Consider the following 25,251-nt stretch of genomic DNA (forward strand, 5'->3'; position numbering starts at 1 on the left):
CTGTTGATATAGATGGAGAAGAAATGTAAGATGAATTGATGATCTAAGCTAAAATAGCCCTAACACGCCTGCTGTAACAGTGTTTGTATTCATAGCAAGTAATATTCTTTTTCAAACCCGAACGTTCCTTTTGCATTGTGTTATGTAACCATTAGCGGTTTCGGTAGCTTCTGAAGAGCGCACTTTTCCAAACTGAAGCCTATAAGAACATTATTCAAGATGCACCATGGCCCAGAATCGTGCATCGGGACTAGGATTAACATCAATTGAAAGTACTCCCAAATAAAATATTTGACCGAAAAATTAAAAGAGTAGGCAAGTATTAAAAAAAAACCATAACTTCTTGACTTCCAATCTCTTTCCTGGTTCAGGCCATGTAAAATGACATATTCAGTGGACTCATGCCGAGGTTGTGAGTTTAAGCCTCACCTGCAGCAGCCTGGTTTTCTGTCTTGACAGGTAAACAGTGTTTTTTGTTATTTGCTAAATGGAGAGAGGATTCTGTGTTAATTGTGCTCCTCCTGGGAGAGGTCAAGATGAGACGTTCACGAGGCTGGTGGTAAATATCCTGTCCAGGAATATCGGGGCTGTAGGGGGTCAGATCTATAGATGTAGTAAACACATCAGTGGAGACGGTGTGTCTGCTCTCTGTGAGAGAGCCGGGCGGAAAGAATATTCTGTGGTCTGGGAAGAAGAGTCTCTCGTTGGAAGAGCGGCGCTCCTCACAGGAGAGAATGAAAAAAAATCTTTTTCAGGGATGCTGATTGTTCTCTTTGGGGGAATTAAAAGCACTTGTGGCGAGTGACCTCGTGGCGCAATGGTAGCGCGTCTGACTCCAGATCAGAAGGTTGCGTGTTCAAATCACGTCGAGGTCAGCTGAGGAGTTTGCAGGCGCTGCTGGTGCCGAACCCGGAAATTACACCACGCAGTCGGGTTTTATCTGTACACCACATAGGTAATCTGAACGAAGTAACAGCGCAGTACAAAACACCCAATCAGGAGCTTATGCAGCGAATCATCATGAACACGACAAGAGAAAAGGCACATTGCATATCCGCGAAACATCACGCCCGGCTTTAGAGACAGTGACATCAGAGAATGGAAGCTTCAGACCCCTTTTTTGTTACAGGTTCAAGCAAACCTGAAAGTTAGGGAGTGTTTGGTCTCTTTTGTTTGAAAAAGTGTCTGAAGCCTGTAATTATAATTTGCCCTTTTTTAATTGTGGTTGAAATCCACTCCCATGTACCAAGACCTTACAGTATATTCATGTTTACTTAAATGACTAACGCCATTGGACATTAGTTGGTGTTTTTATTTTGTAACGATTTGCTATTTCATGTAGGAAAGAAAGGAACCCAGACCCAACGTTTGCTTTCAGGTGCGGTTCATTTACATAACGGACATCTATTTCTGAGGAGCCTGATTTAAATCACACAACCCCGGTAGAAGTCGAATCGACAATCTAATAAACCGAAATCAGACGCGTTATCCATTAAACCACCAGCCCGTCACGTAAATGAATTGCACCATGGTGAGTTCAGCGCCGCTCCTAGTAATACTCCACCCCCATCTTAAATTTCTACGTGAGAAACGTGTTTTCTACATTTTTATCAGTTTTTAAAAATCATCACTTTTAAGCAGACAAAGCCTTTATGTGTCGCTCTGAATTTCTAATTGATTTAGAATTCCAAGAAAAAAGCGTTTTGTTCCACAACAGCGTGAAATGATCACGTCTTTCACTCTACTTCTCTCTTGTAGTAAAGCAGACCTTGCTGGGTGAGTATTTGTTCTGGTAAATTAGGTCACGGATCATGTTAACTCACTTCTGTTAAACACAACATTTCCTTATGCACGGGAGTGTCTTTGTACAGCTGTTATACAAAGGGCTGGTGGTCAGGGACGCGCTTCGGATTGTTTCGATGTAAACATAATCTCCGCTAAAAGCCCTCTTGAACTTTGCAGGAAATGTGCGTGAAACCATTTTCACGTGTGGAATTTTATCTTCAGCTGGCTGTAGTTAGAATGCCTTATACACCCGTTGTGTATCCTTAGCAAAAATGTTTTAAAATTATAACACAGAGTTGTCGGAGAACTCGACAATCATTATTAAATGAGCACAGTACAAATGTACATTGATATTTTTGTTGTATGTACTTTAATTTTAAAAGATATAAACATAACTGTGCTGATATGGATGTTCATTTGAAGGATTTGAGGAATCTATAAAAGATGTCAGAACAACAAAAGAAACATTTGGGCATCTGCATATTTGTAAAGATTAAAGAGCACCCTAAGTGTGAAGTTTGCACATACGAGAGAAGAAATCAGTTTCAATGCACGTCATTAAACTGATGGTGTGCTTATCAGTCGTGCATTAAACATATATAGCAGAGGATGGCTTTGATCCATTGATCTTTGGGTTATGGACCCAGGACGCTTCTGCTGCACCACTCAGCTATGTTTAACACAACTGCTTTTGCACCTGAGATGAAAAGTTTCAACGGTAAACGCAGACGTCACTGAGCACTTGGTCTTTTGTAGTACAAACCATCACACGCTGCTCTACATGGGCGTCTTCAAGATCGTTGAGAACCAAAGCTTCTGCCTTCCTGGTTACTGATTCTTTCTTCGTTAATTCCCAAATCTTCAATGAGAATCAGTGAAACGAAAACCAAACACATGTACACACTCGCGTCCTAGCATGAAAGAAAAATGATGGAAGCGTTTGAGAAATAACAAGAGTAGTCTGAACAGCTCCAGCCTATCAACTGCTCTACAAAGTGATCGCTATCTCCACACCCAGTTTATAACACTTAAAATGATTCAGGAAGCACAGCAAGGTTCTAAAAACAGCGGTTGAAAAGCATCTAGATACATAAAATGACAATTTCTCAAAAGTAAAATCTTCATCTTTTAAATATTGTCATCCATATATTTTCGTTTTCCTCTTTTTTACATAAGACGCTTTCGAGAAATAGAGTGTCTTGTAATGAAGGCTGCATTAGAAAATGTGTATCTAAATTAAAATCGGGTTTATTACTTCTGCGTTTTTCAGCTTTCTTAGCGCTTGGGTCTCGATTCAGATATTGCAATGAAAGCAACAGGGGAGTAAGTTTTCCTTTTCTAAATCAAAGGTGATCTGCTCACAAGGAAGTATAAAAACTTCAGCGTTTACTTTTTGAAGACCGCAAATTGTCGAAACACTGTTGCTTCATAAGCTTATAAGTAACGTTTCTGAGCATGCATTGTATTACTCATGCTGTTATTAATAAAAAAAAAGCTTAAATTCACATAATGGAATTTGGACGGCTCAAAGTAGTCTATTTTTTGTACAACTTTACTTGCCCGCTGAGTAGAGTTTAAAGCAACTGCAGCAGAAGTAGCAGTAATAGCAACAGCATGGTTAGAGTGTCACAATACACTCTGAAATTATTGCGGCTTCAGATCGTTTTGTTCTGTTGAAGCTACCTACAGGCCCTGAACTGTTGACATTGGCTGTGATCTTCTTTTTTCAGGTTTCATGAAATTCTTCACATATTTGAAATATTCCATTCGGGTTCGCCTAATACACGGTGCAACCCGTACCTGCAGCAGAATGCTGTGGCACATGAAGCCGTTTTGTTTATCGGTTGTAAGGATTGAGGAGCGTACTACAAATCGAGCAAGCGAAAAGAAAATTAAACAGGAGTCACTTTTTGGATTGCTAATCCATTGTACTCTGCTCGTCTAGGTTCAAATCCCATCCTTGTCATGGTTAAGGCCTGAGACGTGTGTGTTTTTTCTAAACGGTGTTTTCATTTGTTTCCTTTTTTACTCCTGTACTAGAGCAGTAATATTTCTAGCGGTGGAAGAACATGGTATCACATGCTGACAGCAGGAACACGTGGCCACAAGCTGCAGTACATTGGTTTGGGAACAGCAATAACTTTCCTGTGGAGACAGGTGCGCCGGTATTAATACAGCGCTTTCGAGCGGAAAGAGTTACAAGAACTGACTTAAACTTACCAGTTATGTTCAATAGCTAAAAACACAAAACCAACCTCTTCAGTGGTTGAATCTAAATAACACAAGCCAATGCTGCCATCAAGGGAAAAAAAATCCTGAGTTATGTAGTTTGAGACTACATATCTGACTTTCAGTTTGAAGCGGTACAATGGATTCTAGGTCACATTCGTTCTTGATTCAGGATATATATGAGTGTGCTAATGGTTAGAACTGTGTTTACATGAGGTACAAACGGTAACATTTTCATTGCGAGAAGAAAGTCAGTCCGTGCGCATTTCTCAGCATGCACGTTGTCAGGAAAACTAAACCCACAGTGCCAGCAAACCTTTTGATAGCCTGTAGGTACTGCCATTGCAAATGTAACAGGTTGTTCATACACACAAATGACATCGTTGCTATCTCGTAATTAGGAGATAATTTGGTATTTATTAATTAAGATTTTTTTCCTGGGTGGCAAAAATGCGCTTCCGCAATAAATCATAGACTCTGCTTTCAAAATAGCTGCACCAGGCACTTGGACACAGATAAACACAGGGATTTAAAATTCAGGAATATGAATGGTCAACTGCTTACAGTTGGGTTTTTACGTTTTCTTATTTAGCGATTTGTGTATCAATCTTTTAACAATTCATTAAAATGCTAACAACATGTAAAATAAAAACAACAGCACCGTTAAATGAAGGGGAGACAGGTAGTTTTTTTTTTTTACAATCAGATTCCAATCTCTAATGCTGTGTGTGAGAGCTTAGGTAACTTTCCTTTTCTCACATTTTCTGACGACTATTCCAAAGGGGCACCCTGTCAACTCCTAATACTTTGTATGTTTGATTATTGTCGTTTTATTTAGAAAAAGTTCAATATTGATCATAACTTTAGAAAATTATGATCACGAATAAAAAAGGGGCTAAAGATGTGAGTTGCTCTTAAATCAGAGCCGGGTGACACGGGCTTCTGTTCTGATATGGTTGTACGAGAAGCAGGAGGAATCGCTTCTCTCCTATGGAGCATGAGCTGAATCAGGAGGGAGACATTTTGTATGCTCCTGCATATGTTAACGCATGACCTACATCGTAAAACTAAATTAAAAACTAACATTAAGTTGTCAAAGACATTCATTTATATACAAACAAGAGACAGACATAGCAATGGTTCTACATTAACTTGTCCTACACTGATCAGACTAATTGAAATGTATGAAAGCCCGTTTCTGCCAGGGAGTTAAAAAAACGCGCTATGGTATCGCAGAATTCCGACTAAGTAACTCAAAATTGCGACTTGGTAACTCAGAACTCCGACTTTATATCTAAAATGTTCTTTAGCTCAGCTAGCAAGGCCTGGATTCAAGCCAATACAGTGAGGCACGAAGTAGGGTGGGAGCGGCGAGGGCACAAGCCCTAGAACCCGAATCCGTTACAATAACAAAAGGACAGACAATGAAATATGGGCTATTTCGAAGTCGCAAATGTGAGATATAAAGTCAAAATTCTGAGTTTTTAGGTCGCAATTCTGAGATTCTAAGTCACAATTCTGAGATACCATAGTGCGTTTTTTTTTACTCCCTGGCGGAAACGGGCTTCCATAGGTTCTCAGTGCTGCGAAGCAAAAGCAATCTCTGGAAAATCAGACAAATTATTATCAGATCATGTCAAAAGCTGATCAGTATTTATTTACTGGGAAGCAAAGAAATGGTTGTATTACACATTTTAATATGACATGCAATTACACATGAAAAATGGTAAAATTATTTTCATTGCGGTACGTGTTGATAGAACAGCCCCCTCGATAAAAGAAAGTGTGGACGGACGTGTCGCATGTTCCGTACTCTGTCTGACAGCGAGTTTAACACACTGTCCTCTGAAATTAGAAACTAATTGAACAATAAATGAATCTGAGCAAATTTTACACGTGTGGGTGATTTAATTCTGTCGAAATTGCGTGGAACTCCTCTGCTGAGGTCAGATACACACGGGAAAGTGTTCAGGCGGCTTCACGGAGTCCCGCCTCAGACTGGAAGCAGGTTCTAATTAGACGCTGAGAACAATCCGGGTCTCTGTATGTAATTGATTGTGTTGATTGAGCGGTAGTGTGACCATGTGTGTGGTAGCATAGTCCTGCTAGTATAAAAACCTATTCACCGTGTTCACACTTTATGCTCTCTTGCTTCAACACAGTTTGGTGGTTTACTTGTCTTACTTCTGTAGCAGTTTAGCGGGACGTCAATTTGGCAATGCGCTCGTTTCTCTTTGTGCTGTGCCTGTACGCAGGGGCCGGTGTCACACCCTCTGCAGCCAGAGGGCGCTCCTTCTCTGTCCTGTCCCTAGTTTCTGGTCTGCTGTCCTTCCTGTCCCTCTCTTTCCCTTGGGCTATATATTTCCGGGTCTTGCACTCTGTCCTCCCTCAGCATTGATGTTCGGATGTCCTGAGACCCGCCTAGCACCAGGGCGCCCTACGTCCGCTCCCTGAGGGCATAGGTTTCTATACGGCATTCCTGAACTCTTTGCACTAATGAGCCCGGGCCTTTTTCCCATCTCGCCGCTATGCATATGGGTCTTTTTCCGCTCTCCTGCTCCCCACGGTTAGTCCCTTTGGACGTCCGTGACAGATGGGCTCCCCGCACTGATCTCCGCTGGGTCTCTCGGGGAATTAGCGCTCCAGGCCGACCTCCCGGCTCCTGAAGACGCAGCCCAGTCGGAGGACTTGAGCCTGGCAGATGCGCCCTCCGAAGACCTGTCTGCAAGCGAGAACGACTCGCAGTCCTTGGCTCCTGACTTTCGCCGCCTTCCCGTGTCAAGAGATGCGTACTCGCCCTACTTCGACAAGGAGAAGATGAAGCCCGAAGCCGGCAGCCGCCCCTCACCCGCCTACATCAAGAGCTTCCTGTTTCCTCCCCAGCGAGGGCGGCAGCCGGCTCGCCCTGCCATCGGGGGCACCCGAGGAGTGGCTGTGTGGTGTGACTCCAGCAGGATGTACGTGAGGGTCAGTCGGCTCCTGTTCGGCTTCAGCTGTCGGCCATCGGAGGTGACCTTGGGCAACTGCAGCGCCAGCCGAACCACACGCAGTTACTTCTACTTCATCTACGGGCTTCACGAGTGCGGCACCGAGCGATCGGTAAGCGGTTCTTCATCTACAGGCAGTGTATCGATGTGAGCTGTAGGGCCAGTGTCGGGGTTGCCTTTCCTGGGAATATCCCTTCCTCTGTGACTTTGCAGGTTGTCCAGGGCCGCCTGGTGTACTCCAACACTCTCCGCTATGCCCCGCCCTCCTCCAGTGCACCTGTGCATCGCTTCATTCCCTTCTCTGTGCCTGTCAAGTGCTCCTACAACAGGTAGGCAGGGCTCTGCTGCTGCTGAGAAGCTGCTGGGAAAGTGTCCAGAAGCCCCTCATCCCCTCTGTCCTGCAGGTTCCACTACTCCTACAAGGTTGGCTATGTCCCCACGTGGGCCAGGAGAAGGACCTTCTTCAAGGACCTGAAGAACAAACACAGCTTTGTGCTGCTCACCACCAACTGTAAGCTCCTTGAGTGAGTGGCTCCTCCTGCCTGCAGGGGGTGCTGTGTGCAGGTGTAATGCTGCCTCTCTCTTTCTCCAGCCCACTGGGTCCGGGTTTCTCCTAAGGATGAGTACTTCCTGGGTCAGCCCATGTACTTCCAGGCCACTGCCTACTTTGCCACAGCGGAGCAGAGGCTGTACATCCACTCGTGTTACGTAACGGAGAAACCGGACCAGCACTCCCAGCCCCGTTTCCCCGTGATCCACAACTTGGGGTACGGCCCCTTCTGGGAGGGGAGGTGGGCAGGAGCCCCGAGAGCCTGCAGGGGTTCATCCTTGTCCTTGTCCCCAGGTGCATGGTGGACAGCAAGGCAGATGGCTGCCTGTCCAGGTTTGTCCCCTCCAAGCAGAAGGATGTGCTCCGCTTCACAATTGATGCCTTCCTCAAGGAAGAAGAAGCTGTCCAGGAAGGTACTGCTCTCAAAGGCTGCTCAGCCTTCTTGCTGTACTGATCGATTGTCTGCTTTTTCATCCATGGTCTAGATGTGAACCAGACTGTGGCAGCTGTAGTGCCTAGAGCTGCCAGCTTGCCTTCACTGATGGCAGAAGGTCCTTCTCTGTCCATCTATTGGCCTTGATCCCTTAATGCTGTGACCTTCCCTCTTGCAGCATGAAGTGACTGAGCTGTACATGCACTTTGTCATGGCTGTGGCTCCTGCTAAAGCAACACCAGGGACCAAGTCCTGCACCTACAACAGGGAGGCGAAGGGGTACTTCTGCAAGGAGCCTGCTGAGGGTGCTCTGGGACATGCCAGGTGGAGGCCTCACCTGTCCTCCTCTCCTCCAGGTGGGAGGAGCTGTATGGTGACCATGAGGTCTGTGCCTGCTGTGAGTCCAGGTGTGCTGGCAGTTGGAATGAAGGTGGGTCTGGTTCTCTATCCCTTGTGGATGCATCTCTGCTCAAGAGACAACCATGCTTGGACAACTGAGGAATGATCCCATGCTGGACAAAGAGACTGTTTAGATGAGTAGCATCACTGTGGGACTCTGGGTATAGCAGATCCCTCACTCCTGGGTGCTGCTTGTCCACAGGTACCAGGAGCCTGGTGACCAGCAGTCGGGTGGCTGTGGCACCAGTAGAAGCTCCTCTGGATGTGGGAGCTGACTGGACTGAGGATGAGGAAGGAGACCCTCGGAGCTCCAGTGAAGATGCTGAGAGCACCAGTGAGGATGTGGAGGGAGCAGATGACTTTGGAGATGTTGGCCAGTGGACAGGTAGGGTCTGGCAGGAGGAGCTCCTGTAGGGGTGGTGTCCTGCAGTTCAGCTGGATTGTTCTCCTTCCTCCCCAGGTGCCTGAATGAAGGCTCCAGCCTGGCCCTTGTGACTCTCCTGCCTCCACTTGCCTTGTAATGGCAACATCTCAATAAAGCTGTGAAAGACCCTTCTGCCTGCCCTTGTTTCTTTATGGTTTGAATGGGGTGGAGGAATTCAAGGGAAGTATTTGTGGGGGTTCCCCTTTCAAGAATGCTTCCCGTATTGCTGCCAATGAGGACTGAAAATGGCTGGAGTAATAAAGCGTTGTACTGGGGGAAGATAGCCGCACTATTCCTTGGGCAGGTCATTGTGACTTTTTTACTGGGGGAGAGACAGAGGTGTTCAATATACTGGCAGTCCTCCTGTTTCCTAGAGGGGTAGTGCTTATGGAGTGTGAGTTGCTACTGTAGTGCCCGGTAAGAGTGAGATCTGATGTCCTATTCTAGGCTGCACAAACTGACTAAAAGAAACACAAGGAAGGGATTGTCAACAGGGGCTTGGTGTAAAGTAGGCCTTCCCTTCCTTAGCAGAGGAACAATTCTGGTGCCCAAACATCAGTGAATAAAGGTACAGTTAGAATCTTGGAGGTCTTGTCTTATGGGTGTTGGTTTCACAGTATTGGACAGTCACGGGAAGTATTCAGATTGAAACTGGAGATCCCAGTACTTGATCCGGAAGACAAGTGTTCACAACCACCTCTACCAGCAGCACAGACTGTGTAGATTGAGACTGAATGCTTACTACACAAAGCCTCTCCACTGTTTCAGTGTCCCATGTCATGAATTTCAAGTAAATTCTAGTCTTCCTTTGTGACTACCTATAATTTGCACAAATCCTGCTGCCCCACTAACACTGTTAATTTTTAGCCCTACTGCAATGCCCTATTAAAGTTTCAAGGATTTAGGATAAACTATTTTATATAATGGTTCCAAAGGTGGCTTCGCAAAGTACTTGAAACAATTACAATAAGAATACACAGGATAACACAATTCCAATAGACAGAGGAGACCATGGATGGTGGTACTAAGGAAAGTAGAAGCAGAGGGGTAAAGAATGGAACCAGTTCAGTAAAGGCTCTTCTACAGAACAAGGTGTTGAGTCTGAATTTGAAGGAGTTTAGGGAAGGTGACTCTGGTATCCTTGGGGTGAGAGTTCCAGAGCATGGGGGCATAACAGGAGAAGGCCTTGTCACTCATACAGTGTAGATGGGCGTGGGGGACAGTTAGGAGACCAGAATAAGAAGAGCGAAGGTTCTGAGGTGGGGAGTAGGGTGATAATAGATCAAACTGCTACTGAGGTGCAACTGAAATGTGATGGCATGTTCTACAATTTATGCAAGAAAGGGTAATGTTAAGCTTTTATGGACCGTTGGTACAACAGCAGTGCTCAAGGATTCATTTCTAATATTGAGGACAATGGGTTATATACCCATCGTTCTTACCAAAGGATCAGAGACCTTTTGCTATATAAAAAGACTCCTTTCCACCACTAATTTATACAGGTTTGGTTCATTTGGGTTTTATCAGTTAAACATTTAAGTGAAGTCATTGTCCTGCTCGCGGCCGAGCCCGACACACGGTACCGTCTGGTTTCTGTCGCTGGGCGCTCACCCTGCGGTCCATATGGGTCCTAATGCCCCAGTATATGGTAGTGCCAATTTCCCTAAGGAAACAAATACTCCACATTAGTCTGAATGCCACATTCTTCATTGGTCCCATTACATCACAGAAAAACAAAACTACTCACTCTTTAATCTCGTCTATTCCAAGACGCACCGAATATCACAGTCTTCTTTTAACACGCGTGCTGTGATTCCTCTATGTAGCAGAAATGACAACCGAGGAGCCGAGAGATTATTTCAGCATTTCGCGTCTGAACGGAAAACACAAACGACTAACTTGGAATGACTTGCTTTTGACGCTTTTCAAAGCGTTCTTTGTGCAAGACGACTGCGCCACCAAGCAAACTACATAAATATGAGAAAACACGCAAGAGAGTTGTCACTCAGAGTGTCGAAGGGTCGATGTATACTGGGGCTCAGTTGAAATGCAACGTCAGGACTTTTCCGAATTATGTCACACGAAGAGAGCACAGCCCTTTCCGCCCTGCCGCGTGTGTCTCGGTAACTCGCTGTGATCGTATAGTGGTCAGTACTTTGCGTTGTGGCCGCAACAATCCCGGTTCGAATCCGGGTCACGGCAGAATAGGGGCGTCTGCTTTTACTACTCGCACGAATGAAGGCAAAAAAAAGCCAATCGACGTGAACGAACGGCGCTTTACAGAGGAGTACTGCCTGACTGGATCGTTGATGAACGACAGAGGCCACTCCGACCTCTTCTCGGTTTTCTTCAATGACTTACTAAGGATCTTCTTCACATTCGCCCATGCAGGGGAAGCCAGTTACACCAAAGCAAACGCAGGAAAGTGCATTTCAAGCAGAGACCAGGAGGGACTTGTTTACACCGAGAGTGGGCGGAGAATGGAACAATGCGCCCAGCCCTGTTGCTGGAGCCGATTCTTGATGAGCTCTTGGGCTCACTAAGAGGCCCCCGCTGGATGCTAATCTTTCTGTTGTTCTTGCAGGTCCTGCGCTGCTTTTGAGCCGACAGAGCTTGACCTGGTCTGTCGGCACAGCCCAATTGCAAATGATCGGCTCCGCGTACAGAAGGAACGTGCGTTTGGTACAAGAGTGCACGAAGACACCGGAAATACATTGGGAACAAATGCCCGGTCGCTCAAGACCTCTGTGAAGTACAGGAGCGTGCAAAACGAGGCTGTTTCCGCCCGGTCTCGAACCGGGGACCTTTCGCGTGTTAGGCGAACGTGATAGCCGCTACACTACGGAAACCTGTAGGGACTGCTGCTGGTGTCTCGCTTGCGTTTCGGGCTGAGAAAGGGACGCGTCACTTTAGGCAGGTGGCGCTGGAGAGAGGAACAAAGGGCGCGATGAAACAAAATGCCGAAACCCGGGATCGAACCAGGGACCTTTAGATCTTCAGTCTAACGCTCTCCCAACTGAGCTATTTCGGCAGTGCGCAAAGCCCACAGCCACCTGCTCCAGCCTTCCTGTGTTGTGGCATGAGCGCACCAAGAGTAGCGGGAGAGTGTTGCAGGAACGTCACTCAGAAGGAAAGCCACCCAGCTGCGCCCTCTGAGCTCTGTCCAGCGCATCTTCCTCGCATGGACTCCTGCCTGCGACGGGCAGGAAACAATGAGCAAGAACAGAACGACACCCCATGGGTGTCTCATGACCGCACCTTAGGTTGTGACACGTGCAGGTGTGAGGGGTTGCCGGGCTACTTTGGAGCAGAGCTTGGGCGGAGGGGGGGCGGGAAAGCAGACAAAGAGGTGACACCTCAAGGTCTGCACGATCACAGCTCTCCGCCGCCCCAGGCTTCCGCTCGATAAGCTACTGGACACACCCGCCCCTCCTCACACAGACCGTGGAAAAGCCCCCGAGTGGGAGGGCTCTCTCTTCCTCCCAGGAGCTCTTGGACACGACGCCCAGACAGGGCGCGGGGAGCCGCCGCCTGCAAACACGGCTCCAGGCAGGACTCCACTCCGCAGGAGCCGCAGAGCAGAGGAGATGAGGGCAGCTTAGCTCCTGTGCAGAGACCTGAGCTGTTGTTGCTGTGGATGCTGTCTTTTCTGCACTCGGGGTAGGAGTGAATGTTGAGTTGCCCTTAGAAATGAAGCAGAGCACTTCAACGGCACGGGTGTGTGTGTGTGTGTGCGCCCTGGTGATTCTGGGAGACAGATCGAACCTGGGCTAAAAGAGAGGGGGCTTAGCCCTCTTCCATTTGCTAGTTCAAAGTTGTACAACCCCTTTGTATCTGCTAGGCGGCGCAGTCGTCGTGCACAAAGAACACTTTGAAAAGCGTCAAAGGCAAGTCATTCCGAGTTGGTCGTTTGTGTTTTCCGTTCAGACGCGAAATGCTGACATGATCTCTCGGCTCCTCGGTTGTCATTTCTGCTCCGTAAAGGGATCACAGCACGCGTCGGCTTCCAGCATGCTGGGTCGGGACACGATGCCGGGGGTTGGAGAGAGCGATGTCTTCCTCGTGAGTATAGTGGCAAGTATCCCCGCCTGTCACGCGGGAGACCGGGGTTCGATTCCCCGACGGGGAGTAGCTTTTCTTTCACCTCCTTAGAGAAATGACTGCCTTTCACTTCTCTGTTTTCTTTCACAGCGTCGTGCACCTTTTCATTGCTCTCGCTTTCAGAGCCTCCGCACGGCAGTCGACTCGACATCAGGAAGCACATTGAAGTGAAAGCAGGAAGCGCTGCGACATGCACTGTGCAGATCCCGCCACACTAAGAGGTGAGTGGGTCTGTTCGATGCACAAAGAACGCTTTGAGAAGCGTCAAAGGCAAGTCATTCCGAGTTGGTCGTTTGTGTTTTCCGTTCAGACGCGAAATGCTGAAATGATCTCTCGGCTCCTCGGTTGTCATTTCTGCTCCGTAAAGGAATCACAGCACGCGTCGGCTTCCAGCACGGTGGGTCGGGACACGATGCCGGGGGTCGGAGAGAGCGATGTCTTCCTCGTTAGTATAGGACCTGTCACCTGTCCCCACCTGTCACGCGGGAGACTGGGGTGCATCAGGACGCGCCTTGAAGTGAAAGCAGGATGCGCTGTGACATGCACTGTGCAGATCCCGCCACACTAAGAGGTGGGTCCAGTGGGTCTGTTCGATCACAGCGCTAGGCGAATCCCCAATCCCCTTTTGTGCCTGGCGACAAAAGATGTCTGTTTCCGCCCGGTTTCGAACCGGGGACCTTTCGCGTGTGAGGCGAACGTGATAACCACTACACTACGGAAACGGTGGTAAGACGTGCCCAGCGGCCCAGCGCTGAGCTTCGCCAATGCGATTTAGCTGCTTCCAGTGCCTTTATTGGAGTGCGCTGATGGGCCGTGCTCTCTCTCCAGAGACCAGCACGCCTGTCATGGACGGAGCAGGAAAGGCGGTGCCACATTCTACAGCCCTCTCCACGCAATCGACGAAATCGGGCTACTGAAGTGGAGAAAATCGCCTCTCCAGAAAGTGCAAATATCATCTTGGAGACTATAAATCCTATTGCCGAAGGTCAGCCCTGTCTACCAGAGTAACCCTCCCACAGCGATGATCAGCTCGTCTCACACGCGAGAAGTTTCGGTTGGAAACAAGCGCCCCCTCTTCTCGCACGTTTTGCACGTTCGAGTAGTTTTAATGCGGCTCTTTCGTACACGGTGCTGATCTTTTGGAAAGCAGGAGGCAAAACCGAGTCGAACCGCCTGGGTGAAAACCAGGAACCCTAACCGCTAGACTATATGGCAGCGAACAACCATGCTGTTCCCGGCATCATGCAAGCAAACTACATAAATATGAGAAAACACGCAAGAGAGTTGTCACTCAGAGTGTCGAAGGGTCGATGTATACTGGGGCTCAGTTGAAATGCAACGTCAGGACTTTTCCGAATTATGTCACACGAAGAGAGCACAGCCCTTTCCGCCCTGCCGCGTGTGTCTCGGTAACTCGCTGTGATCGTATAGTGGTCAGTACTTTGCGTTGTGGCCGCAACAACCCCGGTTCGAATCCGGGTCACGGCAGAATAGGGGCGTCTGCTTTTACTACTCGCACGAATGAAGGCAAAAAAAAGCCAATCGACGTGAACGAACGGCGCTTTACAGAGGAGTACTGCCTGACTGGATCGTTGATGAACGACAGAGGCCACTCCGACCTCTTCTCGGTTTTCTTCAATGACTTACTAAGGATCTTCTTCACATTCGCCCATGCAGGGGAAGCCAGTTACACCAAAGCAAACGCAGGAAAGTGCATTTCAAGCAGAGACCAGGAGGGACTTGTTTACACCGAGAGTGGGCGGAGAATGGAACAATGCGCCCAGCCCTGTTGCTGGAACCGATTCTTGATGAGCTCTTGGGCTCACTAAGAGGCCCCCGCTGGATGCTAATCTTTCTGTTGTTCTTGCAGGTCCTGCGCTGCTTTTGAGCCGACAGAGCTCGTCCTGGTCTGTCGGCACAGCCCAATTGCAAATGATCGGCTCCGCGTACAGAAGGAACGTGCGTTTGGTACAAGAGTGCACGAAGGCACCGGAAATACATTGGGAACAAATGACCGGTCGCTCAAGACCTCTGTGAAGTACAGGAGCGTGCAAAACGAGGCTGTTTCCGCCCGGTCTCGAACCGGGGACCTTTCGCGTGTTAGGCGAACGTGATAGCCGCTACACTACGGAAACCTGTAGGGACTGCTGCTGGTGTCTCGCTTGCGTTTCGGGCTGAGAAAGGGACGCGTCACTTTAGGCAGGTGGCGCTGGAGAGAGGAACAAAGGTCGCGATGAAACGAAATGCCGAAACCCGGGATCGAACCAGGGACCTTTAGATCTTCAGTCTAACGCTCTCCCAACTGAGCTATTTCGGCAGTGCGCAAAGCCCACAGCCACCTGCTCCAGCCTTCCTGTGTTGTGGCATGAGCGCACCAAGAGTAGCGGGAGAGTGTTGCAGGAACGTCACTCAGAAGGAAAGCCACCCAGCTGCGCCCTCTGAGCTCTGTCCAGCGCATCTTCCTCGCATGGACTCCTGCCTGCGACGGGCAGGAAACAATTAGCAAGAACAGAACGACACCCCATGGGTGTCTCATGACCGCACCTTAGGTTGTGACACGTGCAGGTGTGAGGGGTTGCCGGGCTACTTTGGAGCAGAGCTTGGGCGGAGGGGGGGCGGGAAAGCAGACAAAGAGGTGACACCTCAAGGTCTGCACGATCACAGCTCTCCGCCGCCCCAGGCTTCCGCTCGATAAGCTACTGGACACCCCCGCCCCTCCTCACACAGACCGTGGAAAAGCCCCCGAGTGGGAGGGCTCTCTCTTCCTCCCAGGAGCTCTTGGACACGACGCCCAGACAGGGCGCGGGGAGCCGCCGCCTGCAAACACGGCTCCAGGCAGGACTCCACTCCGCAGGAGCCGCAGAGCAGAGGAGATGAGGGCAGCTTAGCTCCTGTGCAGAGACCTGAGCTGTTGTTGCTGTGGATGCTGTCTTTTCTGCACTCGGGGTAGGAGTGAATGTTGAGTTGCCCTTAGAAATGAAGCAGAGCACTTCAACGGCACGGGTGTGTGTGTGTGTGTGCGCCCTGGTGATTCTGGGAGACAGATCGAACCTGGGCTAAAAGAGAGGGGGCTTAGCCCTCTTCCATTTGCTAGTTCAAAGTTGTACAACCCCTTTGTATCCGCTAGGCGGCGCAGTCGTCGTGCACAAAGAACACTTTGAAAAGCGTCAAAGGCAAGTCATTCCGAGTTGGTCGTTTGTGTTTTCCGTTCAGACGCGAAATGCTGACATGATCTCTCGGCTCCTCGGTTGTCATTTCTGTTCCGTAAAGGGATCACAGCACGCGTCGGCTTCCAGCATGCTGGGTCGGGACACGATGCCGGGGGTTGGAGAGAGCGATGTCTTCCTCGTGAGTATAGTGGCAAGTATCCCCGCCTGTCACGCGGGAGACCGGGGTTCGATTCCCCGACGGGGAGTAGCTTTTCTTTCACCTCCTTAGAGAAATGACTGCCTTTCACTTCTCTGTTTTCTTTCACAGCGTCGTGCACCTTTTCATTGCTCTCGCTTTCAGAGCCTCCGCACGGCAGTCGACTCGACATCAGGAAGCACATTGAAGTGAAAGCAGGAAGCGCTGCGACATGCACTGTGCAGATCCCGCCACACTAAGAGGTGAGTGGGTCTGTTCGATGCACAAAGAACGCTTTGAGAAGCGTCAAAGGCAAGTCATTCCGAGTTGGTCGTTTGTGTTTTCCGTTCAGACGCGAAATGCTGAAATGATCTCTCGGCTCCTCGGTTGTCATTTCTGCTCTGTAAAGGAATCACAGCACGCGTCGGCTTCCAGCACGGTGGGTCGGGACACGATGCCGGGGGTCGGAGAGAGCGATGTCTTCCTCGTTAGTATAGGACCTGTCACCTGTCCCCACCTGTCACGCGGGAGACTGGGGTGCATCAGGACGCGCCTTGAAGTGAAAGCAGGATGCGCTGTGACATGCACTGTGCAGATCCCGCCACACTAAGAGGTGGGTCCAGTGGGTCTGTTCGATCACAGCGCTAGGCGAATCCCCAATCCCCTTTTGTGCCTGGCGACAAAAGATGTCTGTTTCCGCCCGGTTTCGAACCGGGGACCTTTCGCGTGTGAGGCGAACGTGATAACCACTACACTACGGAAACGGTGGTAAGACGTGCCCACCGGCCCAGTGCTGAGCTTCGCCAATGCGATTTAGCTGCTTCCAGTGCCTTTATTGGAGTGCGCTGAGGACCGTGCTCTCTCTCCAGAGACCAGCACGCCTGTCATGGACGGAGCAGGAAAGGCGGCGCCACATTCTACAGCCCTCTCCACGCAATCGACGAAATCGGGCTACTGAAGTGGAGAAAATCGCCTCTCCAGAAAGTGCAAATATCATCTTGGAGACTATAAATCCTATTGCCGAAGGTCAGCCCTGCCAACCAGAGTAACCCTCCCACAGCGATGATCAGCTCGTCTCACACGCGAGAAGTTTCGGTTGGAAACAAGCGCCCCCTCTTCTCGCACGTCTTGCACGTTCGAGTAGTTTTAATGCGGCTCTTTCGTACACGGTGCTGAGCTTTTGGAAAGCAGGAGGCAAAACCGAGTCGAACCGCCTGGGTGAAAACCAGGAACCCTAACCGCTAGACTATATGGCAGCGAACAACCATGCTGTTCCCGGCATCATGCAAGCAAACTACATAAATATGAGAAAACACGCAAGAGAGTTGTCACTCAGAGTGTCGAAGGGTCGATGTATACTGGGGCTCAGTTGAAATGCAACGTCAGGACTTTTCCGAATTATGTCACACGAAGAGAGCACAGCCCTTTCCGCCCTGCCGCATGTGTCTCGGTAACTCGCTGTGATCGTATAGTGGTCAGTACTTTGCGTTGTGGCCGCAACAACCCCGGTTCGAATCCGGGTCACGGCAGAATAGGGGCGTCTGCTTTTACTACTCGCACGAATGAAGGCAAAAAAAAGCCAATCGACGTGAACGAACGGCGCTTTACAGAGGAGTACTGCCTGACTGGATCGTTGATGAACGACAGAGGCCACTCCTACCTCTTCTCGGTTTTCTTCAATGACTTACTAAGGATCTTCTTCACATTCGCCCATGCAGGGGAAGCCAGTTACACCAAAGCAAACGCAGGAAAGTGCATTTCAAGCAGAGACCAGGAGGGACTTGTTTACACCGAGAGTGGGCGGAGAATGGAACAATGCGCCCAGCCCTGTTGCTGGAGCCGATTCTTGATGAGCTCTTGGGCTCACTAAGAGGCCCCCGCTGGATGCTAATCTTTCTGTTGTTCTTGCAGGTCCTGCGCTGCTTTTGAGCCGACAGAGCTCGACCTGGTCTGTCGGCACAGCCCAATTGCAAATGATCGGCTCCGCGTACAGAAGGAATGTGCGTTTGGTACAAGAGTGCACGAAGGCACCGGAAATACATTGGGAACAAATGACCGGTCGCTCAAGACCTCTGTGAAGTACAGGAGCGTGCAAAACGAGGCTTTTTCCACCCGGTCTCGAACCGGGGACCTTTCGCGTGTTAGGCGAACGTGATAGCCGCTACACTACGGAAACCTGTAGGGACTGCTGCTGGTGTCTCGCTTGCGTTTCGGGCTGAGAAAGGGACGCATCACTTTAGGCAGGTGGCGCTGGAGAGAGGAACAAAGGTCGCGATGAAACGAAATGCCGAAACCCGGGATCGAACCAGGGACCTTTAGATCTTCAGTCTAACGCTCTCCCAACTGAGCTATTTCGGCAGTGCGCAAAGCCCACAGCCACCTGCTCCAGCCTTCCTGTGTTGTGGCATGAGCGCACCAAGAGTAGCGGGAGAGTGTTGCAGGAACGTCACTCAGAAGGAAAGCCACCCAGCTGCGCCCTCTGAGCTCTGTCCAGCGCATCTTCCTCGCATGGACTCCTGCCTGCGACAGGCAGGAAACAATTAGCAAGAACAGAACAACACCCCATGGGTGTCTCATGACCGCACCTTAGGTTGTGACACGTGCAGGTGTGAGGGGTTGCCGGGCTACTTTGGAGCAGAGCTTGGGCGGAGGGGGGGCGGGAAAGCAGACAAAGAGGTGACACCTCAAGGTCTGCACGATCACAGCTCTCCGCCGCCCCAGGCTTCCGCTCGATAAGCTACTGGACACACCCGCCCCTCCTCACACAGACCGTGGAAAAGCCCCCGAGTGGGAGGGCTCTCTCTTCCTCCCAGGAGCTCTTGGACACGACGCCCAGACAGGGCGCGGGGAGCCGCCGCCTGCAAACACGGCTCCAGGCAGGACTCCACTCCGCAGGAGCCGCAGAGCAGAGGAGATGAGGGCAGCTTAGCTCCTGTGAAGAGACCTGAGCTGTTGTTGCTGTGGATGCTGTCTTTTCTGCACTCGGGATAGGAGTGAATGTTGAGTTGCCCTTAGAAATGAAGCAGAGCACTTCAACGGCACGGGTGTGTGTGTGTGCGCCCTGGTGATTCTGGGAGACAGATCGAACCTGGGCTAAAAGAGAGGGGGCTTAGCCCTCTTCCATTTGCTAGTTCAAAGTTGTACAACCCCTTTGTATCTGCTAGGCGGCGCAGTCGTCGTGCACAAAGAACACTTTGAAAAGCGTCAAAGGCAAGTCATTCCGAGTTGGTCGTTTGTGTTTTCCGTTCAGACGCGAAATGCTGACATGATCTCTCGGCTCCTCGGTTGTCATTTCTGCTCCGTAAAGGGATCACAGCACGCGTCGGCTTCCAGCATGCTGGGTCGGGACACGATGCCGGGGGTTGGAGAGAGCGATGTCTTCCTCGTTAGTATAGTGGCAAGTATCCCCGCCTGTCACGCGGGAGACCGGGGTTCGATTCCCCGACGGGGAGTAGCTTTTCTTTCACCTCCTTAGAGAAATGACTGCCTTTCACTTCTCTGTTTTCTTTCACAGCGTCGTGCACCTTTTCATTGCTCTCGCTTTCAGAGCCTCCGCACGGCAGTCGACTCAACATCAGGAAGCACATTGAAGTGAAAGCAGGAAGCGCTGCGACATGCACTGTGCAGATCCCGCCACACTAAGAGGTGAGTGGGTCTGTTCGATGCACAAAGAACGCTTTGAGAAGCGTCAAAGGCAAGTCATTCCGAGTTGGTCGTTTGTGTTTTCCGTTCAGACGCGAAATGCTGAAATGATCTCTCGGCTCCTCGGTTGTCATTTCTGCTCCGTAAAGGAATCACAGCACGCGTCGGCTTCCAGCACGGTGGGTCGGGACACGATGCCGGGGGTCGGAGAGAGCGATGTCTTCCTCGTTAGTATAGGACCTGTCACCTGTCCCCACCTGTCACGCGGGAGACTGGGGTGCATCAGGACGCGCCTTGAAGTGAAAGCAGGATGCGCTGTGACATGCACTGTGCAAATCCCGCCACACTAAGAGGTGGGTCCAGTGGGTCTGTTCGATCACAGCGCTAGGCGAATCCCCAATCCCCTTTTGTGCCTGGCGACAAAAGATGTCTGTTTCCGCCCGGTTTCGAACCGGGGACCTTTCCGTGTGAGGCGAACGTGATAACCACTACACTACGGAAACGGTGGTAAGACGTGCCCAGCGGCCCAGCGCTGAGCTTCGCCAATGCGATTTAGCTGCTTCCAGTGCCTTTATTGGAGTGCGCTGATGGGCCGTGCTCTCTCTCCAGAGACCAGCACGCCTGTCATGGACGGAGCAGGAAAGGCGGCGCCACATTCTACAGCCCTCTCCACGCAATCGACGAAATCGGGCTACTGAAGTGGAGAAAATCGCCTCTCCAGAAAGTGCAAATATCATCTTGGAGACTATAAATCCTATTGCCGAAGGTCAGCCCTGTCTACCAGAGTAACCCTCCCACAGCGATGATCAGCTCGTCTCACACGCGAGAAGTTTCGGTTGGAAACAAGCGCCCCCTCTTCTCGCACGTTTTGCACGTTCGAGTAGTTTTATTGCGGCTCTTTCGTACACGGTGCTGATCTTTTGGAAAGCAGGAGGCAAAACCGAGTCGAACCGCCTGGGTGAAAACCAGGAACCCTAACCGCTAGACTATATGGCAGCGAACAACCATGCTGTTCCCGGCATCATGCAAGCAAACTACATAAATATGAGAAAACACGCAAGAGAGTTGTCACTCAGAGTGTCGAAGGGTCGATGTATACTGGGGCTCAGTTGAAATGCAACGTCAGGACTTTTCCGAATTATGTCACACGAAGAGAGCACAGTCCTTTCCGCCCTGCCGCGTGTGTCTCGGTAACTTGCTGTGATCGTATAGTGGTCAGTACTTTGCGTTGTGGCCGCAACAACCCCGGTTCGAATCCGGGTCACGGCAGAATAGGGGCGTCTGCTTTTACTACTCGCACGAATGAAGGCAAAAAAAAAGCCAATCGACGTGAACGAACGGCGCTTTACAGAGGAGTACTGCCTGACTGGATCGTTGATGAACGACAGAAGCCACTCCGACCTCTTCTCGGTTTTCTTCAATGACTTACTAAGGATCTTCTTCACATTCGCCCATGCAGGGGAAGCCAGTTACACCAAAGCAAACGCAGGAAAGTGCATTTCAAGCAGAGACCAGGAGGGACTTGTTTACACCGAGAGTGGGCGGAGAATGGAACAATGCGCCCAGCCCTGTTGCTGGAGCCGATTCTTGATGAGCTCTTGGGCTCACTAAGAGGCCCCCGCTGGATGCTAATCTTTCTGTTGTTCTTGCAGGTCCTGCGCTGCTTTTGAGCCGACAGAGCTCGACCTGGTCTGTCGGCACAGCCCAATTGCAAATGATCGGCTCCGCGTACAGAAGGAACGTGTGTTTGGTACAAGAGTGCACGAAGGCACCGGAAATACATTGGGAACAAATGACCGGTCGCTCAAGACCTCTGTGAAGTACAGGAGCGTGCAAAACGAGGCTGTTTCCGCCCGGTCTCGAACCGGGGACCTTTCGCGTGTTAGGCGAACGTGATAGCCGCTACACTACGGAAACCTGCAGGGACCGCTCCTGGTGTCTCGCTTGCGTTTCGGGCTGAGAAAGGGACGCGTCACTTTAGGCAGGGGGCGCTGGAGAGAGGAACAAAGGGCGCGATGAAACAAAATACCGAAACCCGGGATCTTTAGATCTTCAGTCTAACGCTCTCCCAACTGAGCTATTTCGGCGGTGCGCAAAGCCCACAGCCACCTGCTCCAGCCTTCCTGTGTTGTGGCATGAGCGCACCAAGAGTAGCGGGAGAGTGTTGCAGGAACGTCACTCAGAAGGAAAGCCACCCAGCTGCGCCCTCTGAGCTCTGTCCAGCGCATCTTCCTCGCATGGACTCCTGCCTGCGACGGGCAGGAAACAATTAGCAAGAACAGAACGACACCCCATGGGTGTCTCATGACCGCACCTTAGGTTGTGACACGTGCAGGTGTGAGGGGTTGCCGGGCTACTTTGGAGCAGAGCTTGGGCGGAGGGGGGGCGGGAAAGCAGACAAAGAGGTGACACCTCAAGGTCTGCACGATCACAGCTCTCCGCCGCCCCAGGCTTCCGCTCGATAAGCTACTGGACACACCCGCCCCTCCTCACACAGACCGTGGAAAAGCCCCCGAGTGGGAGGGCTCTCTCTTCCTCCCAGGAGCTCTTGGACACGACGCACAGACAGGGCGCGGGGAGCCGCAGCCTGCAAACACGGCTCCAGGCAGGACTCCACTCCGCAGGAGCCGCAGAGCAGAGGAGATGAGGGCAGCTTAGCTCCTGTGCAGAGACCTGAGCTGTTGTTGCTGTGGATGCTGTCTTTTCTGCACTCGGGGTAGGACATCAGGAAGCACATTGAAGCGCTGCGACATGCACTGTACAGATCCCGCCACTACTGGGCCCGATTTCCCCGGATCGAAACCGGGCGGAAACAGGCCCGTTTCGTTTGTTGCCACGCACACTGTTTAGGGATTCGCCTAGCGCTGTGATCGAAAAGACCCACTCACCTCTTAGTGTGGCGGGTCTGCACAGTGGATGTCGCAGCGCATCCTGCTTTCACTTCAATGCATGTCCTGATGAACCCTGGTCTCCCGGGTGACAGGTGGGGATACTTGCCACTATACTAACGAGGAAGACATCGCTCTCTGCTTAGTGTGCAAAACACTTACTTGCAGCATTGTGGGTGCTGTGGTTTAAATGCTATTGGTTTGTGAACAGAATACCCCTATCCCAGTACATTGTGCCACATTAAATAAACACACGAGAAAAAGAGATTCAGAACGCAAAGCTGTGTCAGTGTTCTGTGTAAAAAATCGGTTTGAACATCATGGGAGCTGTGTTTAATAAGCTGCTGAGTAAAGAATATTTTAATCTTCTTGCTGTCAGTAGTATTTTGCATATAGTTGACTCTTACCTGAATGAAAACAGGACGTAAAGGAAGGGTTTCAGAATTCAGTCAAAGCTTTATTCCCGTGCTTACAGTCTGGGTAATTGGAGACTGCACAGTTATGCTTCCTATGGTCATATACGGGTTTTTCGCATGAAGCCGTATTGAACAGTATTTCTCGCGTTGTGAACTTGTGTATACAGCGGTCCCCCGGGTTCCAGTTAGTGCGTAATTACTCATCGATGAAAAACCGGAGGTTTAAAAAAAGATAATTAGCTCACTGATACTTTGATGTAGAGGCTGTGGAAATATCCACGTCGTGGTCTTTAAAATGCATTTGGTTTGAAGGCGTTCTGTGCTTCCGTTGCGAAGATATGGACAAAAGAATATTCGTGCTTGGTCCAAAAAAAATGTAATATAAATGAAAAAGTAAAGGCTGAGAAAGCATTCACAATGTATTTTATGCACAAAGCAAGTATTCTCGCGATTCTAAGAGGTTTCGTGTAAACGCTACAGGCGTGCCAAAATCGTTTTCGAACTTCAAGCTAACTTTACCCCGGTCTGGTACCATAGGTCACGTACAGTAGCTTAAAATCCCAATCATGTTTTTTTTCCTATCTTGTGGTACATAACGTACCATTTCGGACTATCACAAAGGGCTTGATTTCGTTAAATGCATGTATTCATTTCCTTTCTGGAAAACTTGTATTTCAAGAAATTCACACAGCTTGCGAGAAATTAAATTCAATTCTTGATTATCAGTGCAGAAGAAATATTGCCAGCTGGCAAAAAAATATTTTTTTTTAACCGGAAAGTTGTGATGTGAGACACGAATCCACCATTCCGTCTGTGTGGCGCATTCGGTTGTTAACTGAAAAGTCGGTGGTTTGAGTCCACCAAAGGACGGGTTTCTGTTGCGATGTAAACATTGTCTTCGCAAAGGTCGATTGGATTTCTCAGCGAAACCTTTACCATTTTAATATTTGCAGGAAATGCGAGTGCTTAACACGTGTCAGAATCACCGGGAAATGTCCAGTTACTGTATGCCCAACATCGCAACTCCCCAGAAAACCATATTCACCCAAGAAAAGAGTTGAAGGATCTGATGAGGTTAGTTATGAAAGTTATGAAAGGAAGTTGATGTGGAGCTGTTAGCCGTAAAAACTCCTTAATGTCCTTAATGTCTTTGATGTCATCAGCGATAAACTGCATTCAGCAAAGATAAAAAGAAAATTATCTTTGCTTACTGCCCTGTCTTTCGGACACCTGAAGAAGGCTCCACAGCCGAAACATTGTGATTCTTTTCTTCTCTTTTCAGCTGGAATAGTCCTTTACTTGTTCCTTTGCAGCCTACGCATGCTGACGCAGCTACCCACCCGATATCTAACATTCTATAATCACAACTATGAATGTCCACTTTGGGTATTTTTTCCATGATTATTTATTATTATTATTATTTATTCTGTCATTGAAGCATATTTTATGTCATACTGAAGTGTCATAATCACTGAAAAAATATTTTTTTTCATTTAGAAAGTAAGAAAATGATAAATCACTAGGAATTGCATTTAGCCTGTTCTGATCTAGATTTTCTATATACTTTAACATGCCATGTTCACAATGTCACAACTCATAAATGAAACAGTGAAGTGTTGTAATTACAAATGTACATAGTGCCGGGACATTGAGATGTTTTGGTAATGAGTAAGGAGGGACATGCAATGTTCACAGGGTCAAATTTATAAAACGCTACAGTAAAATTTCTTGTATTTCGGGATTATGAGAGCCTGTTACATTGTGTCTCACACCTCAGTGTCAGAATTTTGAGACATTTTTATAACCAGGGGTAGGTTCATAGCAATAAGCAGAAAGTGCGATCATCCTTTGCTCATCCTCGGTTAACCATATATTCTCATATGCCATGTTCTGAATGTCCCATTTAAAACTGCTATATTAAAATTAAGACTTTTTATGATCAGAAGGCAAGGTTGTGGTAAATATGCATAAAGTGAAAGTGAACTTATGTTTTGCCTTTGTCTTGTTATTGTGAGTTTTGAAAATTGGTTTTCAATTTTCTGAAATGTGTTT

The 25,251-nt window shown here is 49.3% G+C and overlaps 1 protein-coding gene, 1 long non-coding RNA gene and 13 other non-coding genes across 15 annotated transcripts; 7 read left to right on the forward strand and 8 right to left on the reverse strand.

Annotated features, from left to right (window-relative positions):
• Positions 1-803: 803 nt before the first annotated feature.
• trnaw-cca (transfer RNA tryptophan (anticodon CCA)) lies at positions 804-875 on the forward strand. Its single transcript has one exon. It is a non-coding gene; the product is annotated as a tRNA-Trp (tRNA).
• A 5,453-nt stretch (positions 876-6,328) lies between these two features.
• On the forward strand, positions 6,329-7,529 carry LOC148663376 (zona pellucida sperm-binding protein 3-like). Its single transcript, XM_088630875.1, has 3 exons — positions 6,329-7,113; positions 7,215-7,330; positions 7,406-7,529. Exons 1-3 carry the CDS (start codon positions 6,832-6,834, stop codon positions 7,527-7,529), a joined length of 522 nt encoding a protein of 173 aa, XP_088487001.1. The 5' UTR covers positions 6,329-6,831.
• A 1,060-nt stretch (positions 7,530-8,589) lies between these two features.
• Positions 8,590-8,935, forward strand: LOC148663377 (uncharacterized). The gene is made up of 2 exons (XR_015937136.1): positions 8,590-8,768; positions 8,844-8,935. It is a non-coding gene; the product is annotated as an uncharacterized LOC148663377 (long non-coding RNA).
• Positions 8,936-11,583: 2,648 nt separating this feature from the next.
• trnav-aac (transfer RNA valine (anticodon AAC)) lies at positions 11,584-11,656 on the reverse strand. The gene has a single exon. It is a non-coding gene; the product is annotated as a tRNA-Val (tRNA).
• A 109-nt stretch (positions 11,657-11,765) lies between these two features.
• On the reverse strand, positions 11,766-11,838 carry trnaf-gaa (transfer RNA phenylalanine (anticodon GAA)). Its single transcript has one exon. It is a non-coding gene; the product is annotated as a tRNA-Phe (tRNA).
• A 1,719-nt stretch (positions 11,839-13,557) lies between these two features.
• Positions 13,558-13,630, reverse strand: trnav-cac (transfer RNA valine (anticodon CAC)). Its single transcript has one exon. It is a non-coding gene; the product is annotated as a tRNA-Val (tRNA).
• A 694-nt stretch (positions 13,631-14,324) lies between these two features.
• On the forward strand, positions 14,325-14,396 carry trnah-gug (transfer RNA histidin (anticodon GUG)). Its single transcript has one exon. It is a non-coding gene; the product is annotated as a tRNA-His (tRNA).
• A 574-nt stretch (positions 14,397-14,970) lies between these two features.
• On the reverse strand, positions 14,971-15,043 carry trnav-aac (transfer RNA valine (anticodon AAC)). Its single transcript has one exon. It is a non-coding gene; the product is annotated as a tRNA-Val (tRNA).
• A 109-nt stretch (positions 15,044-15,152) lies between these two features.
• trnaf-gaa (transfer RNA phenylalanine (anticodon GAA)) lies at positions 15,153-15,225 on the reverse strand. Its single transcript has one exon. It is a non-coding gene; the product is annotated as a tRNA-Phe (tRNA).
• A 1,719-nt stretch (positions 15,226-16,944) lies between these two features.
• On the reverse strand, positions 16,945-17,017 carry trnav-cac (transfer RNA valine (anticodon CAC)). The gene has a single exon. It is a non-coding gene; the product is annotated as a tRNA-Val (tRNA).
• A 693-nt stretch (positions 17,018-17,710) lies between these two features.
• trnah-gug (transfer RNA histidin (anticodon GUG)) lies at positions 17,711-17,782 on the forward strand. Its single transcript has one exon. It is a non-coding gene; the product is annotated as a tRNA-His (tRNA).
• A 756-nt stretch (positions 17,783-18,538) lies between these two features.
• Positions 18,539-18,611, reverse strand: trnaf-gaa (transfer RNA phenylalanine (anticodon GAA)). The gene has a single exon. It is a non-coding gene; the product is annotated as a tRNA-Phe (tRNA).
• Positions 18,612-19,633: 1,022 nt separating this feature from the next.
• trnad-guc (transfer RNA aspartic acid (anticodon GUC)) lies at positions 19,634-19,705 on the forward strand. Its single transcript has one exon. It is a non-coding gene; the product is annotated as a tRNA-Asp (tRNA).
• A 1,387-nt stretch (positions 19,706-21,092) lies between these two features.
• Positions 21,093-21,164, forward strand: trnah-gug (transfer RNA histidin (anticodon GUG)). The gene has a single exon. It is a non-coding gene; the product is annotated as a tRNA-His (tRNA).
• Positions 21,165-21,739: 575 nt separating this feature from the next.
• On the reverse strand, positions 21,740-21,812 carry trnav-aac (transfer RNA valine (anticodon AAC)). The gene has a single exon. It is a non-coding gene; the product is annotated as a tRNA-Val (tRNA).
• Between the last annotated feature and the right edge of the window lie 3,439 nt (positions 21,813-25,251).

This window comes from Lepisosteus platostomus, chromosome 5 (assembly GCF_059453375.1).
Source record: "Lepisosteus platostomus isolate fLepPlt1 chromosome 5, fLepPlt1.hap1, whole genome shotgun sequence".
Lineage (NCBI taxonomy): Eukaryota > Metazoa > Chordata > Actinopteri > Semionotiformes > Lepisosteidae > Lepisosteus > Lepisosteus platostomus.

Bases quoted from the DNA above. Each gene is read 5' to 3' on its own strand.
- LOC148663376 (XM_088630875.1), top strand. From the start codon at position 6,832: ATGAAGCCCGAAGCCGGCAGCCGCCCCTCACCCGCCTACATCAAGAGC. The intron at 7,114-7,214 runs GTAAGCGGTTCT...GTGACTTTGCAG, and splicing joins AGTGCGGCACCGAGCGATCG to GTTGTCCAGGGCCGCCTGGT. The intron at 7,331-7,405 runs GTAGGCAGGGCT...TCTGTCCTGCAG, and splicing joins GTCAAGTGCTCCTACAACAG to GTTCCACTACTCCTACAAGG.